This window comes from Ruditapes philippinarum, unplaced genomic scaffold (genome assembly GCF_026571515.1).
Source record: "Ruditapes philippinarum isolate M1 unplaced genomic scaffold, ASM2657151v2 ctg2108_1_1_1_1, whole genome shotgun sequence".
NCBI lineage: Eukaryota > Metazoa > Mollusca > Bivalvia > Venerida > Veneridae > Ruditapes > Ruditapes philippinarum.
In genome coordinates, this window is record NW_026863651.1 from 175,574 (window position 1) to 198,198 (window position 22,625).

General features: G+C 31.0%; 1 protein-coding gene across 5 annotated transcripts in view; it reads right to left on the bottom strand.

The window, feature by feature from the left end:
* Nucleotides 1-22,625, bottom strand: part of LOC132722833 (ras-related protein Ral-B-like) — a 104,375-nt gene that overhangs the window by 56,162 nt on the left and 25,588 nt on the right. Inside the window, exon 1 of one of the 5 annotated variants that reach the window (XM_060707415.1) lies at nt 20,747-21,143. The exons of 2 other annotated variants lie outside the window; for them this stretch is intronic. In XM_060707415.1, the coding sequence (XP_060563398.1) occupies nt 20,747-21,128 (382 nt within the window). In that variant the 5' untranslated portion in view covers nt 21,129-21,143. Of the gene's footprint in view, nt 1-9,263; nt 9,869-17,581; nt 18,229-20,746; nt 21,144-22,625 lie in introns of those variants that run through there. 2 more of the 5 variants (XM_060707411.1, XM_060707416.1) reach the window with 2 other exon arrangements.

Sequence of the window (22,625 nt, forward strand, 5' to 3'; positions counted from 1 at the left end):
GAATAACATCCTCAAGTCTCAGATCCTAAACACACATTAAATTCAATTATATTCATACAATGTTTGGAGTGGAAAGTCACTATGTACTTCAGGTCACATCAACGCTTAAAAGTCAGGACAAACGCTTGGACCAATACTCCCCTTTATGAATTTGTTGGAATACGAGTTAAATACAGTAAAGTAAATCTATTTTACACGGACGACTTAAGCGACAAACGGTTACTTGGAGGATTGACTGGATCTTTATATACATTCTGTACAAACCTGCTGGAGCTAAAGGTGCATAGACTCCAGATATTCGGATACATTTAGAGGTTTAATATAATATATAATATGCGGCAATTATAGACTTCTGAGGCTAGAGCTATGTTCGCACAACAATATATCCAAATCATCTCTCAGAAGAATGAATACAAAATATTAAAGGATATATACATTTAAATTTCTTTAAGACGAACTTGTTTCCTAGTTTCTAAAAGTAAAACAAATGAAAAGATTAAAAATTTGGAGGTTTTACATAACACAATGCAATGCAACAGCTCTTACACCGATGCGTTTTATCCATATGCAAAACAATTCCCCTTTAGGTGGAGACAAGCTTTATACGCATGATTTAATTCTAGCCTGGTTCCACGATATAAAGTCCCAGATAACTACCCTCATTTACATGAAATAGACATAGTCCATTATTTGTATAAAACGTAAAAAGATGTAAATAATTTTATTTGCTGCAATACAATAAGTATAGAAAAGGCCCTGAAGTGTAATGTTGACGTGTGTAAGTGTTTTATGTACTTATTTTTTAATGTAATAATAGCTTGTTTTCAAATAAGTTTCAAATGAAATGAGAATTCCACAACTTTCAGAGAAAATTAAATGTTTGTTTAATATTAAAGTAAACGTTCTTTTGTCATCTATAAAAAATATACCTCAATTACACTGTTACATGGTTTGTTATTAACCGCCGATCAATTACTAAAACGAAAAAATCCATCGCAGGCGTTATTTGCCGATATTTTGTTTACCCATTGCCCTTTCTCAATTTTTGCCATATTTTACTTGTTGAAAGAATTTAACTGACATACCGTTCCGCTGAACTTTTATTCAACTCTGGAATAGAGTTCTGTACCTTTAATAATATGATCTTTTAATAAGTAGACATTGCCTATTCAGCGTAAGCCTGCCTAGACCGCATTTCTTTCATCAACTGAAAGACACGTAATTCTCCAGACAGCCTATGTCCGCCTCCAGTAATGGACAAGTGAATACAGGATATAACTTGTTAAAGTATTCCGCTCACCAAGAACGCAAATACAGCTAATGAGAGGAGAGGACATTTTGTGTTCAGTATGTTTGTTCCCATTAAAGTTCCCACTAAAATGAATTGAACAGTATTTGAAATCCTTAAGCAATATTTTGAAGCCAAGCATAGTCTTTTCTGACCAAATTTTTTCTTTCTTTCTTTTTATTTGGCTGTGTAAGAATTTGATTTGTTTTTAATTTCATGTGAAGGGTTAAGGTTTGATATCACTGAAGACATTTTAATGCTGTCTCGGCGCATTGCATTTACGTTTAGATTATGTCTGTTATTGATAATGAATTGAAATTTTCTCTTTTCTTTCACTCGAACTGTCTGTGATACATGTAACTTTTAAAGCACTATTTGTACTATGTTTGTGTTTGTTTGGAAGAGAAAATAAACTAATCTATGTCGTAATTTTATTTTGCTTTTGAAGCTACATTATGACTTATTATTTCTTTTACAGTTTTTAGAAATGGAAAACATACGTTTTATAACGCTTGTATACTGGTTTTAGATTCTGTTTTCCTCTAAAACACGTAAGTTGATTATCACCTGGCAAGTGAAGGCATTGAATGTGTAACTATTTGACATAAAAGTATAAACAAAGTAGTAGTATCACTATCGGACAAAATACTAAATCACTTAAGCTGTATTTTTTATAAAAACATAATCAAAAGATGGTTCAGGTAATTGGCAAATGGGTAACTTTTTTGAAACTTTAACAGAACACCTTTAAAAAAATAAACCTTTGAGAAAAAATAAAAGCATTTTTAAGGAATAATGGATTTTTAATAATAAAAAATCATGTCAAGAAGAAGAAAACAAATCCCCTTCCGATATATACATATCATAAATTACATGTATAATCTAAGCCTGTATTGCAAGAGTAAGTCACAAATACTGTTTATCACACACTCGTGCCGATTTTGCGACTCCGTAAATATGGTATGGCACGGCCGTGCATATATTTTGACGTGACGTCATTAGCGTTATGCTTACATAGTGAAAAGACGCGCTAAATGCTAGCGTTATACTATAGGCGCGTTAATGAAAAATGACTCTTGTTTCACTTTAAACGGTCTCTATTTTGGGTATGTGATAAATAGAATATTAAATTCGTGTAAGTTCATTACTGAATTTATTGCACTCGTTGAATAAATTAATATTATGCTCGCCAGAGGCTCGCATAATATAATTTTATTCAACTCGTGCAATAAATTCAGTATTGAACTTACACTTATTCAATATCCTCTATATATCTCGAGATGAATGTTTTAAAGTATAAACAGAGAAACTAACAAATACTATTTTGAAAATACAAACACTTTCTACAAATGCTTTAAACATCTTTTTGCAAATGCCATTGCATGGAGATTTTAAGGTAATTTCATTTATAAAGGAATCCTCTTGGCTAATTAAGCGTAAAAAAATTCCACTCGTTCGCTTAAATGGAATAAAAATCCATTATTTCATCAGAAACAGTTGACACTAAGACCATTCGAGATATCTGTATGTTCTACAAGCAGCTTATGTAGGTGGACATTAACCTGACATAATCAGGTTACAATTCAATTCTTAAAATTGCTTAACCCGAAAGTGATAAGCCTTTGTCATCTAAATAGATCGAGGCCAGCTTGTATATGCGTTGAATCTTATTACTCATAGTACTTGTTAACTTTCTGTTGTTTCTATTATCATGGCAAATGGTTGATAAGGAAATTCTCATAATTCATTCACTAATCGTTTTTACTCCCACTTTCAGAGTGCTGTAAGTAGCGATCTCTGAATTGACGATTATTCGAACTTTGATTCGTGGTTACCCAAAAACTCAAATACTCCCAAGCCCTACTTACTAGGATCCATACTGTTGGCTGACTAATGAACAAACATAACTTCTTTTATATTGATAATTAACCTAGGAAAAGTTCGCTTAAATCAGATTAATGTATGCAATGAATTTGCCCAGCTTTGAATTTGAATCAGTCTATTAAAATATTAAGGGATGTCTTCCCAGCAAACACATGACGTTAAAACAACGTCGGATTAACGTTAGATTTTGGTCACGACGTCGGCGACCAAAATACGACGTAAATCTGACGTTAAAAAACCGATATGTCTATTAGACGTTTCTTTTTGGCGTCGTACTAACGTCAGGTTCTGGTCGGCGTCCTGACGGTAGGTAAAAATTTAACAAACAAAAAATCGTTATTCACTGTTGTAATCATTTAAACATTTTTCAAATGTTATTTGGCTTACAAATGAAGTGAGTATATATCTATACAGACCAAGATCGCGGCGCTGCATCCTAATAAAACATATAGGTGGCGCTATATATAGGCAAGTTACATGTGTTATTGTTATGAAATCTATTTTTAGCCACAGATCTGTTTACGAGTTCTAATCATTTAACGATATAATATTATCATTAGTGGTACATTATATGTATCAAAATCACGAGTTTTTTAATAGTGCTTTAACATTTAATCATAGTGACAGAAAAGGGAAAGAAAACATAATTAACCTATAATTCGAATCTACAGCCACGTGGATGGAAATTCGAATTCGTAGGCGTTACGTTTTGGCTGTCGGTCAGGAATCGGGATGCATTGATACAGTGAATATTTTAGATTTTCTTGAACAGAGAGGTCAGTTTAATTTATTTAAATTTATTTCTACTTTATATTTGATAAATAATTGCATGATTGCAACCATTCTTAAAATAAAATTACCATTATTTGAACAGTTGAAGCAAAATGTCACACAATTTCGCGATAATGTGTGATAATAAATCTTTTCAAATTTGACATGTCTTAACTCTGCTTGTGGAGAGTTTATAATGTGCCTTTCAGTACTACCAAATTCAGTACTACCAAAGAGAATGCTTAGTTTTCATATTTTTCTTTACCTGTGATGTTTTTGTCAGTTAAAATCTGAGAATTGAGAATGCATTTGAAACATTAATTTGAAACTATGAAAAATTTAAGACTTGTGTTTCAAACGTAGAATATACATAATTTAGAATATAATTTTCTTTTCAGGTAGCTCAAGTGTTGGACATGCTCTAAAAGGTCGGATGGACAGAAACACGTGATTATGCAAAAAGACACATGGCAAAGTAAGATTTTTGTAAATTCTGTTACATACTTATAATCCATACTAAACTGGAGTTTTAAAGCGGCCTTTTAAATTTTCAGTATTCATGTTTAGTTTCAATTTTTGTTAAAGCTCTCTTATAAAAATCTAGCAAAATTGTTCATTAAGTTAAGATAACTTTCAAAATTTCTAAAGGGCAGATAACCATGAAAAACATTTTAGCTTGTTATTTGTCCATTTTTTCATAAATTTCTTTTCTTTCAGTGAAAATGACATCACAAACGCTATTGGACATTAACGTATTCTCCGGACAGACGAGGGTGGTGAGAGAAGGTCATATCTAAAAGCATCACACCTCCAAATTTCGTGCTAATTCTCATGGATATTTAAAAGTATAACTTTGTGATGTAACAAAAAGGAAGTAATTTACTGTATACCTTAGTGACAATTATCAAAAGGAGGTCAAAATATGCAAAATGGCACTAACGAAATGTTTTAGTAATGCTGTAGAAATATAGTTAAAAATACTGAAAATCTGTCATTAATTGCTTGAAACATTATTATCCGAAATCTTTTAACTTTTCTTAAAATTATAAAAAAAATATTTGTTTTTGTAATACTTTTTGTTTTTATTTTATGTTTTTTTGTTTAATTTATGAAAAGTATATTTAGCCTTGGAACTTTTATTTTAAATAAATGAAAAATATAAAAACATATTTTTGATTTTATTTTTTTTGTTATACATTTCATTGGAGTGAAAGTTACTTAATAGAATGAGTTACATTAAATTCGATCAAAGCAGGAATAGCCAGAAAATATTTATAATGTGGTAAAACAAGAAGGATTAGGGGAATGATCAGATTAAGGTCAGAAAAATGGTCAGATTTAGGGCAGAAAAAGGGTTAAGATTTAGGTCGGAAAATGGTCAGATTGAGGTCGGAAAACGGTTAGAAACTGGTTAGATTTAGGTATGAAAATGGTCAGATTTAGGTCGGAAAATGGTCAGATTGAGGTCGAAAAAATGGTTAGAAAATGGTCAGATTTTGGTCAGAAAAAGGTTAGATCATGGTTAGATTCTGACGTCTACCTGACGTCAGATTATTACGTCAAAAAAACTTTCAAATCCAACCGTTTTTCCGACCGTCATCCGACGTCGGAACCTGACTTAAATCTGACGTCAGAATGACGTCTTGTGTTTGCTGGGTTAATACCGACAATATTGAGCCTTGTCAGACAGCACGGGTGTGAAGTGTCCGGCTAGGGCTAATATATTTTGGTTAAAGGCAGGGTAATTGGTAATGTGTTTCCTTTACAAAAATCAATATGAGCGAAAATAAATATTTGATTGATAAAAAATTCTTAAATCTTTTTCAAAATCAACTAAAATGGAATGCCCTTTTTTGAAAGATATGTAATTGGTAATAACGACAAATGTTAATTCCGACACGGCATAATAAATGAATCATCAGACGCATTACAGAACACTATGCCTGATTATAAATCCAGTGGGACATTCTGTCAGATCAAGACAATAAAAAACCTCGATGGTATTAGGATGATTATAATATACTCCTCTACAAAGATCTGTGTAGTGGGGAAGAAAAGTAAGTAATTAATATGACCTATCCTTATAACAGATGTGTTTCTTTCAAGACGTAAAATGAATGTAAGTATGGTAAAAGTGAGCTGAAAATATTCTTTTTGTGTGTTTGCAACGCTGTATATATTTGATATAAATAAGATTAAAGCAATTTCATAAGCCAACAAACATGTTAAAGCCACTGCCTGTCACATAAAAAAAATCAGACATATTGTCTCCTTAGTCGATCCCAGTGTTTTTTTAGAAAAGAAATCCTAAAGACATTGCTCTGTGCTATTATTGAATCAATGTCTTCAAAAGCTATCATGAAGAAAACTGATAATATCACAATCTCTGCTAAGGCGAAATTAATTAATTACAAATACAAAACTGTTTAAATAATTAATTAAGTAGCTTTGCATGGGGTCTTAATAATCATTCCTTTCATCTCCTTCATGAAGAAAGCCGTGATTAGCTTTTACAGAATAAGAAAGGTAATCATGACAATACAACAATTGATATTAAAACCCAATCAGCTTATGTAGGGAAAGACAGTAAGGACTGTCTAACTAGGACGCCTTGGATACTCAAAAGCCTTAAGCTACCAGGCTTTAAATAAGAAAATAACTACCTTATATTGTATTGTATTGTAACATTTACACTGATCTTTTTTGGAATAACAGTAGATTTAACCACAAATATTGACATGTGCTCTTTTGTTACCAAATTCTTGGTGATAAAATTTATATTGTTATCCACTTACCTGATAATTTGAATTACATTAGACAGATAAGGGTCATGTAGGGATATGCATTGTAGGAAATAATATTAATATTTCAATAGTTCAATTTCAGTATTTGAAATTACGTAGCATTATACCAATTGCCCATTTAAAGAGAAAATTGGCACGCGTTTTAAGAATAGCACGCATTACATTTTTATATTAGATTTTGTCCTTTTTATGAAAGTCATAACGTTTTTTTTAATTCAGACGATAATAAGTCGTTTACATATACAAATGTTATATAATGATTGTAATAAAAGCCAAAGTGTGGCCAGCATTAAATTTTGTGTGTGTAAATGTTCAAAATCATTTACCATACATAAAATTCATTATTTAGCTCTTTTCTTAGTGCTGGATAGTACAATAAAATCAACATTGAAAAAGGGCATAATTCTGCAAATGTGATTGGCAGACTTACCTGCCATTGATAGTTAACAAAAAAATTATGCTTTAAGTGAATACCTGTTTGAAAAAAAGGAAAATATTCTAAGTAAAAGGAAAAAAAAAACGAATTTAAGGATTACCTGCCTTTAGAAATGCATGGAACAAAATGTTAACCACGGCTTATAATGTTTGTTGTAAAATGAGATTAAAATAGAGCAAATAAGAACCCCTTAAGAAAGCCAAACACTTCAAAATTGAAAGTGTTGCAGGCTCGGTTTGATAGAGCCTGTTCATGGACGGTACTGTCAAGTGCAAAGTACCGTTCACGCCTTCTAGCACCGGCTTTAGCAGAATTCAACATTTACATAATTATGAAAAAGTAAAATTTTTGAATTTAGAAACATCCGCAGATACTTTGCATCAGATCGTATTCGGATTTTTGCCTATATGAATAGTGTCCTTTCATGACAATAAGTAAGTAAACGAAGTTCTTTGTGAAAAGCTTTTTAAAGTTTCTAAAAAATGGACCTTCAGGAAATGATTAACCAACGCCAACGTCGACGAAAGTGTCGTGACAATAGCTACATTATTTTTCTTCGAAAAGTGGATCTATTAGAAAAAAATAGAAACTATTTTACTGTCGTTATTTATTGCATAGTTAAACTTGTTAGATAATTGAATATTGCCATGCGGTATCAGTTAAGTAGATATTTGTATGCAATAGAGTGGAATAAGAATCCCTAAATAGAGCCCAACGCGGCAAAATTGAAAATGTTGCAGGCTCGGTTTGATTGAGCCTGTTCATCGACGGTACTGTCAAGTGCAAACTACTGTCCACGCCCCCTAGCACCGGCTTAAGCAGAATTCAACATTTAACATGAACTGGTAAAATTTAGAATTTTGAAACATCCGCAGATGTATTCATATGGCGGTTATCATGGAACCTTCAATGTGACACGACACGTAAGTGCCATTCCATGAAAAGCGGCATATAACTTCAGATTAATTTCAGATCATTTATGACTTGTAAGAGAAGTTCTTTTCAACCTTAAAATGTTAATATGACTGTATAGATAGTTATAATCATAAACTCTCAAACGATATAAAATCCATGTTCACTTATGAATAAATTATACAAATACCTTACATTATATCTTTCAATTTGCAAAATATACTTTCGATATAACGTTCTTATTACTTATCATTTGATTAAGTTTACTCATCAATAATAAATAACAAAATTGTCTTGCCCAAGATTATTCTAAGACTTGTGAACTTTTTATATTCGCTGCAAATCTCGCAACAGTTAACTTCAAAGAGAAAAGTGATCGTAAAACGTCATTTAAGGGAGCAATGACTGATGGACGCTACATTGGAGAAATATAAAAAATGTATCTTATTTCTGTAATTGATTTAGAATGTCGTAATTACATCAAAGTGGTCTCATGAAATAAATCAATCTTCTCATTTTATTAGCTGAGAGAAATATCAGTCTGTTTAAATACCACAGAGAGAGTTTTCCATGTGTTATTTTATATAAAATTATATAAAAGCATGGCAAATTTGTGCCTGTTTAACACATTGTTTAGGTTTTGTCTTTCAGTATCTATATTTCTTTTCAAATAACAATAATACTCGATTTCTAACAAGCATTATATTTTGGTTACATCGTAAATAGAGTAGTTTGTCTGTGTAAACGATAATTTGTTTGCCTTTTTACCCATTTTGAATAAGTTGTATTCGATTAGAAGAAGATGCAAATTCACTAAGATTTCATGTATGTTATCAATCTTTTGTAAATATTCGATACACTATTTTCGTTATCAGTATAACTTTTATTAAATTTCATTTGTTTCGTCCAAGACAAAACATTATAATTGTGTAACATACATATTGCAAAATACACTTTGTTGAAACATTGTCATTCGAATTTTTCTACTTGATGTAACAAATGTTTCATTGCCAACACACAAAACTTCCCAGATTTATAAATAAACTAAAACATACTCATTTAGAGTATTTTAACAGAGAAACATAATTTAAATGCAATTTGAAAAATATGCCAATCACATTTCAAGAAAATTTATTGTTTTTTAAATGGTGATAGGAATCATACTTACAAATATTGAAATTCCCATATCCAAGAAATTCGGAGGTCATAAATTGATCTATTATCGCAGATTTCCCTACTCCTTCTGCACCCGTGATCAAAACTCTAAAATAACAATGCACTAATCCACTATTAGCCGTTACAAACTTCGGAATTTCAAGGTTAGTAACAGTGTTTTTCACAATTGTTTCGCCTTCGTTTGTTTTTCCAACCTGTGGTGACGCTCGTTGTATTTTAAATGAGTCACCTCGATTAATTAATCCCTTGGATGTCGTTTTAAATGATCGAACACGCCGCAGATTCTCTCCGGTATTTTCTGAACGCTCTCGAAACGACCTTGCCCTTCTTATTCTCACAGGGTCCTCACTTGTTAAAACTTCCATTAGATTTTATTTTCAACTAAAATTTACACAAAATCTCCATCAATTCACGTAAGACTTTTGATCTTACATTAAGTGAATTCAGAACTTGGTTATAACAATTCTCGTCTACACTGCTTTCATGGAATGAAATATATTCAATCCTCTAGACATCGTATGTCCGCCTGTAGTAATGGACAGCAGAATGCTCTGTATAACTTGCTTCCCGATTTTTCTCTCATCACAATTGAAGCTGATTATAGAACCTTTTGTATTGATGATCGCATGGCATTTCACTTACAAAAAGCGCTAAAAGGAATATCGAAATGAAATGTGTTTCTGATAGTTTGTTGTTTGTGTAGATTATTTCGTCTTTTGAAATATTAACAACTATCAACATTTGGTTGATTCATCTTTTGTATACAATAAACAGCTGTTCGTTGCACTAATGTCATTTGTATCAGATGAATAATAGTTATTACAATGTCTTTAGGAAATATGCTCATTTATAAAAAGCAAAAATCAGTTTTTAATTTTTAGATCTTTCAAGCTTAATTGATTCGCTCTCTAGAACTTCTGAATTGTCTATCTAAATATTGCGTGTAAAACGTAAGCAAACAATGCGTTTGGTAAATCTTTATGCGTTATGAAAATATCAATCATGCTTTTACAATCCTGTATAATTATACGAATTGTTAAAAATATAGTACCTAAAACAAATTTTAACAAATACATGTTTAAATTCATTACATATAGTATATGTTCAAAGTAAATAAGTCAACACATGATCATAATTCAAATAAGAAATGGAATATCTAATGACTAACAATTATGTTTTCATCAAAAATACACCTAAGAATCAATATCGTAAAAATGAATCCCGAAGAACGTAATCATGCAAATTGCATAGCAAATGAAGAAAATAATAATCTTTCAGATATAAAAAGGTATATCTACACTAATGTATTTGTACTGGTTGGTTTCGAAAGTGGTGCAATAAGCCTACATCTTCTTAAATAAATTAGTATAATCTTATCCATGATGTAATAAAAAACGTAATATACTGGTTTGCCATTCTTTATCTTATACATGTTATTTTGAAATGGTTTTGATCATTCTTTTAAACGTATGAAATAATAACATTTAAAATTCACTACTGATGCACAGCTGGTGAACTATGCTCTATGCTTTATAAAGTGATTAACAAAAATGTCAAAGTGATGATTTTAAAACTGCCAAAATGCGCTGCTGAATTAGCTATATATTTTCAAATGGTTGTCTGTTCATTGACCAGTACTACAATACTACAATAACTTGTAATAAAAGAGGCAACTGACCCATTTTGTTAAGCAATCGAACGTTACTGATACATTCTAACAATATAATGTAGATTTATTTGGACTTGTTTGTCGCAACAAGAACATTAAATAGCATCCTCAAATATATTCATTCATTCATTCGTTCATGTTGTTTTATTTTGTTATTCTAAGTAATTTTATCAAAAACTCACGAATGCAGCCTGAGACAATCGTCATTTATTCATTTCTTAATGTTGTTCATTATTTTACATCATTACATTGAAGAAAAGAATTAAACTATTCTAACCGGGGAGACGTCAACCGTAAAACGTCCTTTTTACGACAGCTTGATGATGACAGTTCTAGCAGGAGGGATATCAAAATGTCTGTGATACTTTTAACTAATAATGAATGAGGTGGCTGAACCAGACACATTTCGTTTATAAAATAGATTGTTCATTTCCTTGAATGAACACAAGTGTAAAAAGGAAATAAAATCTACAGTCATTACGGTATGTCTATTTAAAAGATGTCTCAAGGATAATTATACAATATTGATCAAATTAACAATGTAAAATGCCATATACATCCAACATACAAACCATAGAACAATATTCAGATCTAACTTTTAAAAACAAAGCTTGTGTAAGATTACTTTGAGTATGTTTTATAAACACATAATTTGAGTCTTTGACAAGACGACGAAATGAAATATGAAAATACTTGACATTATTTATAATGAATATTGTTTACATTAAGACCGCACTTCAATCTTTTGAATGTGATGTTTATATGTTTAAATGACAATTCTGTTTACATGGTATATAACAAGTGCTTACAATACTGACCACATTTTCTAAATTTCAAATGATAGAAATTTTAAGTCTGAAACAAACCAAAACATCTGAGTGTGTATATAAAGTAGTTTGTTTATATAATCCATTGGACCTTTCCAGTGTTTACATTTTTATGTAAATTGGCTATCTTGTTATCCAATTGCTACACTTAGATAACAAATGGTCACTTGTTGACCTGGTTTGCACAAAAGAACACGTGGTTATGTTTGTGATATTGTTTGTGAGCAGTTGACCTAGCAATGAATCTAAATGTTCCGCTAAGAAAGACCGGAAAGGTCCACAACATGAACACAAACGATGTCTGAACAATTAACAATGCAGTCCATGATCAGACGGCACGGTCTTGCTGGCCGGCTGATTTTGGTTTACTGTGTTCGGTTTGGTAGTGTCAGTAACCAACAGCAGGAAAAGGTTCATGCAGTATAAACCAAACAAGCAGGTTAGTAACTAAATCATTGTACTTGATATCAATTATTTATGAACGGCGGACTACCTCAAAGATCCAAATGTTACCACACTCTCTCTTTCTGATTGTATGATAATTATCTGTACAAATATTCTGTTAAATTTTTAATAAAGCAAAAGATAAAAGTTTATATGGATCTCCTTTCATAATGTATGATGTTGCCGATGTCCATAAATGCCATTTCGTCCCATATGACAAAGCGACATTTAGGAAGCATAGGCTTCGTTACCGAGCAATATATTTGATTGGTCATTCGGAAAGAAAATGCCTGTGTATTCTAGACATGAACATGCTAGTTTTTAGTCAGCACTTTAAAAATCAGAAAACATGTCAATATAAGGAACAGATTGGTGCAAAGTGTACATTGAAAACAAAATATATTTTCTAGTATACCATTTTAAGATATATAGATCCCTTAACCTAAGATAATTTATAATCATTGTATGTTTAATTTATTTATGTATGTGATGTATAATTGTGAAGATGTAACTAAGGCATTTTTCTTACGAATAATGTAACTTGAGAATGATTTTTAAATGCAACGTTTTTTCAAGTCTTAGTGGCACGTTAAATACAACATTCCCTTGAATATTCCGATAATTTTTTTCTTTGATGAAGTTTATACAAAAAATAAAATTTAAAACTTGCTGAGAAAAAGTTATGCCACTTATTCATGTGTTTGAAAGATGGAATTGCATGAAAGTGATCCTATTCCATACCCAGTTATTACTGGTAACATAATATTTTCAGTAACTGTTACTTTTTATCCAAAACACTTAGATTCCAAAATAACATTGAAGCATAAAAATAATCTTAATGAAAACTTAAAATATCGTCAATGCAGTGTGTCTACCTAATGAAAAGATCACCAAAAAAAATCCTTTTTTATCAATGACAGAAATATGTAACCAGAATATTTTACATACAAATGCTTAATGTCTTCTAATCCAAGACATTCAGAAGTTATGAACTGGTCAGTTATGGAAGATTTTCCAACACCTTAGGGGCCCTCATTAAGACTCTAAAATAAAAACGCACTATTGCATCAATAGACGAATCTAACTTCGGAATCCCTAAACTGCCTTATCTCAAGTGTACTTATTCCCCTGCTTTGTTTGTGTTGCCATCCTGGTTATCATTTAAATAATTCAACTCGATTAATCAATTCTTTTGAAGTATAGTTTTAAAATATTAGATGGACTAGGGATTTTTGTCGATTATTTTCTCGAAACAATCTTGCTCTTCTTATCTGTTCAAGTCCCGCACTTGTTAAAGGTTTTATCAGAACACCTTGACTTCATTCAACAAATGCATATGTTTTATTATATAACAGATGTGAGCGTCAATATATACCTTAGGATGCACCTTATATCGTATTGTTGATCTTTGATCTCATATATTTATATGGAATGGAACATTCGTTTTCTCCCTCATATTACTAGAAATTTTCGGTTTGTTTCATATATCTAAAATGCGTGCTTAGTCTTGTAAGGTTTTTCTCTTTTATATGATGTTTCATTAGCTGACTATTATAATACAAACAAGAGGAAATATATTACCAAATTTATTATCATACATATATCTATCCTGCACACAATAAGTTATTCATTTAGCGATGATTCCAAGTGAATATTAATTGTTAGAAATACAAAAGAAAACAATCATGGAGCATCATATATATACAAAGTACTAATTCCACACATTTTCCCAAAACTGCATTAAAATATCAAATAAACTGTATCTATACATGCCATTGCCAAGAACATGAATAGTTTTCTTCATCACTTTTAGACACTTAAATGATAATCGAACCATTGATGTTTTTGCTTTGCAAATTATATTTGTGTTGTTTTACCAAATCAGTATTTTTTCTGCTAAACCATAGCAAACTCCAGGGTGTTTTTATAAAGTTAACTAGTCTAATCAATATATATGTACTTGTTCAAATAGTTTGAAATATATCATAAAGAAATGTGACTAGCGTAAAGATAGGTTAAATATTATACTTAAAGTATGACATTAACATTCAGCCTGCTGTCGGCAACAGCGTCTACCCATGCGACCAGTGCAGACCAAGATCAGCCGGCACATTCATGCCATCTGATCATTACCTGTGTTGTAAGCTCTATTCAGTCAGTGCATAAAACATAAATAAATAAATATCTATATAAGAAGCACGCTTCACCACTGCAAAGGCACAAAGCATGGTACCGAAATGATGTATGAAATGGAAGAAATTTAGAGAACGAGAACAAACTTACAAGTTTAATCAAACAAAAATAAATCAATCAAAGGTATTATATAATTCTGTTGTTTTAGATTTTGTTTGTATCTCCTTCATATAATCACGTTGTCTCAAGATGTTCCATAGACCTCTTGAAAACATACTTATGTAGTATTTGCATCATTTTCAATTACTCCTACTACTCGAAAATTAATAGCAAAATACAATAATAAAAGAAGAAAGAAAGATGAATACATTTCAAATCAAAAACGTCTGCCAGTATCAAAATATAACTTGAGATATCTGGAAACAAGAATGTTTCTAAACGTCTGATGCGAATTATTTAAAATTTAAGAAATCTATTAATTTGATAAGCATTTACAATTAAAAAGAAATCATTATATAGTGACGTGTACACATAATTATAAAATACACTTGTATCAGTCAATCACCGTTATCTTTTAGATGTAGGATGAATATGTCAAACCTTAAATTTAAACTGCAAATTTTAGTATGTCGGTGGTTATAGGGATGTAATATTATCAGGGTTATATAAAAACAATATCAACAAGGGAGAGTGGCATTAACATGTAATTAACGCATTTCAAAACACGACCGAGGAACACAGGATACTTTGATTACTTGGCATAATATTGCACAAGAATAATTCATAATTATGAACAAATATCAACCTTTATTATATTATATCCGTATAACCCCAGACATACTCGCATTTACAGTGTAAATTTAAGGTTTTAAATATTCATCTTACGTCTAGAAGATAACGCTGATTAACCATTTACCTCATATATACGCGAAACAACGCACTTTCGACCCCCTCCCCACTCTTATAGGCCTCAAATAGTGAAAAATGTCCTATTCAAAAGAAAAATGTTGTCACAGAAAATTGGAAGTCATGACATAAAATAAAGTTCCAACAGCATATAAACGTAAATGAATCAGAATGTAAAACATAATCCGACAAATCATAAAGGAATAAGCATGTTCTCAACAAACCCATTCTTTCCCTTAAGTTTACTTGTTCATTTTATAAATCTGAATCATATCATTCGTACGTATTACGTGAAAGTGAGTTGGACACAATCGAGGCAATACTGTATTGTAAATCAAAAACATTTTTATAACCGACCAATATATATTAATTATTGGTGAATGATGTAAATAATCAATCACAATAATTTAAAAGGCTTCTTAAGTTGCAAATATCAGGCTCGATAGTTTTTATGTATAATAAGATCAAATAAATAATAGTGTTATGCAGTTTTCGTATTAAGTGTTTGCTTACTCACTTAATTTATTCAACCAATATGAAGAACAAAATAACTAAAACAACTCACGATTAATAAGTTGGGCTTACAGTTGTCTGACATTTCAATACAAATAAGAGTTTCCCTTTGCTAATTTTGCAAACCATATATAACAAATGCGCATTAGGCTGCGCAGCCTCTTCATGCATTCATTATTCATAGATAAGTCTTGTTTAATTGTGGTTTTCTATGTACTTGCAGATCATTGTCCTTAGTCAAGCATTACCAGATGTTATATTTTGTTACATATTTAATATGTATTTTACATAAAAAGATATAATATATGACTTTGAGTGTACTGAAACTATTGCAATGCTACAATGCTTTTACTGGAATATAAAACATTCACGAGTAGATCGATTTCAAATCAATATATTACAGAGGATAACAATTATTGTAATATACAATATGGCAAATATATATACAAAACGTATGAACTGAATACAAAGTTGAAAACAAAAACAAGAATCTTCTGCCATCATTTCATGTCGATATTTTTCATGAAACTAAAGCTTCGTTTTTCAATAGAAGTTCGATTGAAGGTTACTTTCAACTATGAGTTGCAATTAAAGGTATTTCTCAGTAATCATTTAAATTATAAATATTGAAATAGTAATGGGCTGGTATTCGTCACTCACTACAACATTTGTCTTCCTTTGTAATACAGGTGACTTTCGGTCTTAATTATATTATCTGGACCTAGAGGCGGAATGCCTTGCTTTTTAGCTAAACTTTTTAATGTTTTAATATGGTTTGTTATTACCATGCTTTAACAATACAGTTATACATAACAATATTTTTGTCAGTTATTATACCTTGATGTAAGGCTATCTTATTTGAATCTTACGGACATACAAGAAGTTCTGAACATCATATTATTATAATTATTTACAATAATTAAAACTTAAATGTAATGCTGCTGATGAAATTGAGTTTGATTGTGACACATGATGAAGATATGATTGGTTAAATAACAATAATGATTCTTTAAAAGACCTTTAATTCCTTTCTTATATGATGCGATTATTGTACAAATCCAGTGTACTTATATCAATTAAATTGATTATATATTAGCCATAATACAATTATTTACACAACATTTATACAATTATTGACTAGTGTGCCATTGAATATGATGTGATATTCACCGGCAGATGACATATTGACCAAGGCGATAGCCGAGGTCAATATGACTTTCTGTCAGTGAATATCACATCATATTCAACGGCACACTAGTCTATATTTGTTTTATTATATGAATAGGCTAAAAGTCTTTAAAAAAATCACAGAAAGTACAATATTATACATGTTAAGCTTTTGCCTGTTTCGGTGAAGCGCAGGGGAAAACGACGCACGTGCCAAGCGTGCAACAACTACGCTGCGTATACAAAAGTAATTCAAGTTTATACTCATCATTGCAGTGTAATCTTTAACTTAAATAGTAAAGTAATGATATTTTGATCGAGAAATATGCCATAAAGAACAAAACGCAACATTTATTTTTTAATAAGCACGCGTAATTAACAGTCTACGATATATGGCCATTGAATATGAGTCTCAATCTATTTTTACACTGGGAAAATCCAATTTAGCCTGTGAATATGATACTTCACCCAGTGAATATGATTCTATAAAACGTTCCGTTGATTACTGTTTGGACAATTGAGATTGCAGCTATATTTAGATCATATTATAATAAATTATATCTAAAGAGAAACGTGTATAAAGGTGGAAGCGATGCACTTGTTTCTTATAAAATAATAGGGAAAAGGGAAACGTAATAAACTCCAACTTACAAACATTCAAATGGCAATGTCCAAGATACTCGGATGTCATAAATTGGCTGACAATAGAAGACTTCCCAACACCTCCCGCTCCCATTATAAAAACCCTAAAAAAGCTATTATCACTTTTATCAGTTTTAGTTGTGCATGGTTCTGTTGTGTCTACTTGTGGTATATTGTACTTTCTGAAACCAGTCCGCAAACCGTTTAACTGGTCATTCTCTATACTAGATACAAAGTCATATTGGATGAACTCTTTCGAGCTGACTTTAACTTCATCACCTCTATTTATAAGTCCTTTAGACGTTGTTTTAAATGATCGTACACGTCGATGAACCTCAACTCTTCTAGTCTGACGTTCTTGAAACGATCTAACTCGTCTTATTCCTTCACCGTCAAGGTCATTAGAATTTTCCATTGTTGTTCGTTTGTAATTATAATACAATATGTAACTACGTGACTTTACAAACGTTCAATACTCAAGATCATTCAATCAACAAATCCTCTTATAAATATGTTTAATTCATCCCAAAATACTAATATCTTTAACGCAAAATCCAAAAGTATTTCCTTAAATCAATTCCGCTCAAAAATTATAAAAAGTTAGAAAATCCTGTTTGCGAAAAGAAACTCCAGTTAATGACTGTTCATCAATATCAAAATTAAAGTACTGAGTAAATTCGTTACACTCCCATGAGCTTAACAAAGGAAACAAGAAGTATGTAAGATTTATTTATTTATTCTTTTGTGGCTCTCAGAATTGCTGCTCAAAGCATCCATCAAATGTACGTCAATATTTCGGTTAATTTGAAGTATCAAGATAGAAAAATTCATTAGCACCTGTCTCACATGAGTGGGTATTAGCTCTTTATTGATGTAGCCACTCTAGTAAACTTAAGACGTATGAATTTCAAATAGCGCACCTGCTTTTATTCTTTATTTATTATTCTTATATCATAAATGCATGATAGAAAATAGTGCAATGCTTTTTTATATATTTTTCATTTACCTTCTGGCTTCAATTTACGCTACATCTTCTACTTCATCCAAGGTCAATGTCTAATAAATATTCAACTTCATATACAGTACTATTCAAATACGTTTATTCTTGAAGTATTATAAAATCGCACTGGCAATCTTTGTTTTATTTCCTTGCAATGTGGAATAACTGTCAGTTGATTTAACATGTTTAATCAAGTTCTTACTAGTATATCATACAAGTTTTATTAAGCGCTTGTAATTCGGTGAGCAACCAAACATGTGCCTATTAATTATCGTATCACATCAAACTTTTTATTATATTTCTGAGCCATATAGGAAACGCACACGTACACAATTTTAACCAAAAACCAAAAAAAACTTAAATGTCAGATTGCTTTCATCTTGAATTTATGTGTTTAATATTGTCTGGCACTCACTCTGAAAGATATCTTTATAATATGAACCTATAATTCGAGACGTTTCAGACTGAATCTGTAAACTACAGTTATTTTCCAAAAAGGTCATACAATGAAGTCATGCCATAAGTAGGATATTGTCTTACAATATTAGCTATTCCGTTCGCTGACGGGAAATTCGGGAAAAAGACTCGCGTAAACATGATGACAAACTTTCAACGGCTACGCAAAAGCTGCATTCAAGCAAATATTCAGCAATACGGTTTAAACAAATGACTACCTATTGAAGTAATGATTTTTTAATCGAAAAATATGCTATAAAGAACATAACGCAGTAATATTTTTAGAAGTGATACACACATGTAGTTAATTATCTACGACGTAGAAAACATTTTTATCGAGCGCGTTTCTGTTCTGTTCTTGAGGTATATTCGGCATAGAATACAAAATGTTTCAGCCAATAAAATTAAGTTATTTGTTTGCATTATTTAAAAAGTTTATCTACATCTGCCGCATTATAAATCATATACGATTCACTTGTTATATATATGCGCAACATTTAATTTCAATGAACTTAGAAGTTCAATGTTCAGCTCAACCTTTGCAACTGTTCTAGATTGGTATAATGGTATACAATAGTATATCAATAAAATAGGAAAAGATAAAAAAGGAATTTAGGTTTGTAGAAGGACATTCCTGGAAAGTGTGTTACCCGTTCTAACATAGAAATGATGTGGTTTTAGATTTATATGTGTAGCTACATACATTTTTGAATTGGCAAAGGTCTGAATTGTCTATGTCTAGAAGCTTGGTAAAGGAAACATTAAAATGTAATTTTATTTTGTTGATCTGTAACATTTGTACAAAAATACTCTTTCTGTAATTATCTGGAAATTTGTAAGATTTATCATCACTGATTATATTCGAATTACAAAATACGCCGGCACAAGAAAACTACAGTAACGCCATTTTCTTTTTTTTTTCAAACAACGTTTGTGAAATGACGTCAAGGATTGTTTTCTCATGCAAGGGTTCATTATAATATCAGATAACAATAAACTTGGGCAGTTGTTGCCGAGGTTTTAAAATTACTGCCTCTTAGACTAAGGATCATGAATCAGACCATTAGTCTTGCTTTGACACTTTATCCTTATACGTGTACTGGTAAGTTTCAGGAAGCGGATTTGTTTCACAATGAACCTAAATACATAATAAATTATGTTTAAACTAATAAACTTCCAGGAGACAAAACGTCAACTGAACAAAAGAAGCTACGGTTTAGATGAATAGATGAATAGAACAATCATGTCATTCTTGTAAATAGATTAGACTGCTGAATATCAAACAGATCTCATAAAGCAAATCGACCTTCTCACTTAATTTGCCTAGAGGATTTATCATCATGTTTTATGACGACTTCGTGTGTCCAATTCATACTTTTATTACATAAGATAGAAATAGAAATCTTAAAACAGAAAGTTCAATAAACGTTTCTATAAGATGGCATTGTTTAATCTTTAGAGAGTGTGTAAACTTAAATCATTTTGCTTAAAAACTACAATATTTGTTGGTACAAAAAGGCGTGACTAATTGTTTGGAATTCGATCAATACTCTTTTTGTTACAAGAGTTGTACATAATATATGCATTTTATGCACACAACGCAAAATTAACAAATTATTCTTAATTCTATTTTTCTAAAAATGCAATATGAAATAATATAATAAAATATGTATGTTCCTATTATATAATCATAAAAACGACAAAATTAATTTACTTACATATATTAAAACTTCCATATCCAAGAAATTCAGAAGTCATGAACTGATCTATAATAGCGGACTTCCCTACACCTTCTGCACCCGTAAATAAAACTCTTAGGTAATTATGCACAAATCCACTATGAGTCGTTTCTAACTTTGGAAAATCCGATTCTGCAATTATAGAATTTTGTGTGATATCTAGTGTTTCGCCTTTGTAACCAATTGTATTTGGCGGTGATGCTCGTTTTGTTTCAAATGAGTCTCCTCGATTAACTAATCCTTTCGAAGTAGTTTTAAAAGATCGGACTCGCCTGAGTGTTTCGCCGGTATTTTCTGAATGCTCCCGAAATGACCTGGCCCTTATAATCCTTACTGTGTCTTCATCTTTTAAAACATCCATTAGGTTTGGTATTTCGCTGAACTTTGATAATGGCACTGATCGTTTTATGATCCGATTTATAGTGCGCAGCTGATAATGTGTCCTTTTAAGTCCTGTCTATTTTACTAAGGATACATTTAATTCTCAAGGCAGCGAATGTCCGCCTCCAATATGGACAAAGGAATGCTCGAAAGTGCTCGTTAAAGATTTTTCACTACACCAATGAATCTGATCAGTAAATCAATCACAGGTTATGTCGCATAGAATATAATATATATACTATTATAGTAACACCTACATATAAAACACAGTTTAATCACAAAATTTTTTTTTTCTTGTACAGAAATGTTAGAAGGATAGTGAATTCCGAATAGTGATGTTGTTAAATAATTCCTTAGGTAAAACATTATATCTTAAAAAAAATATATTAAGCTTTGATAAAAGAAAAATATTAGTCAATGATTATCTGAAATTTTATCTTTCACACCTTTCGTCAGCTCTATACTTAAACATAAAATACACGTTACTAACGATAGCAAATAGAAAAAAACGTTAAGTTTCATACTTTCGTTTTATAAACAAATTTACAATAAAAAGAAAGAAATCTAATTGAAAGATAACCATATATAATATGAATATACGTTGTCTTTTTACTTGAATATTCCGGAGAATTATACGCGTTAGAACGGTGATATGGCACTGTGTAACAAAATAGAAAAAAAACAATGAACAGAAACTGTTTGCTGTTTTCAAGCGTTTCTTATTTTTGTTGTTTTCCCTGATTTATTATGTATAAAATAAATGTACTTTCAAAAACAATACTTTCCTTTTTAATTAACATAATTCAATTTGCTTAAACAAGAAAAAAAACAACAATTAAACATAAATGCGGAGCTAAATTGTTCATTCAATGTTGTATTACAAATGTTTTAAGAGGAATGTCTGAAGGTGATACATCAAACGTTTATATATACTACGAGGGGTGTTCGGGAAGTTTTAGGACTTTTGCTGTATTTTTTTCCTCAATGGTTCGGGATTATCCATATTTCACAAAATGTAATTTAAATATGTGCTCAATATGTAGTATAACGCTCATTTACAAGAATGAACAAATACTGCTCGAAACTTGTTTCTATAGGAACCGCATAACGCATACCCGGAGCACTCAGATTTTATCGTATTTTAGTTAATGGTACCGATATATTTAATTGATAATAATTTTCTTAAATTACAATGGATAACGTCACGAAAAAGCATGAGCGTTAAATACAACGTCAACGTCATTTCCTGAAAATTCTACTCGGAAATCGTTACAATTGTTGAATAACAACGGTTTTAACATCACTGGTGCTTACACATATTAAGAGAAAAATGACGTCAATAGGCGACGTTGAAGTCAGGGCAATCATCCAGTTTTGTGTAGGAATAGAAAAGACACCAACCGAGACGTATAAAATGATTCAAGCATCTAGTACAACAAAGAAATGCTGTACCTCGCTAGTATTTAAATCAGCATCC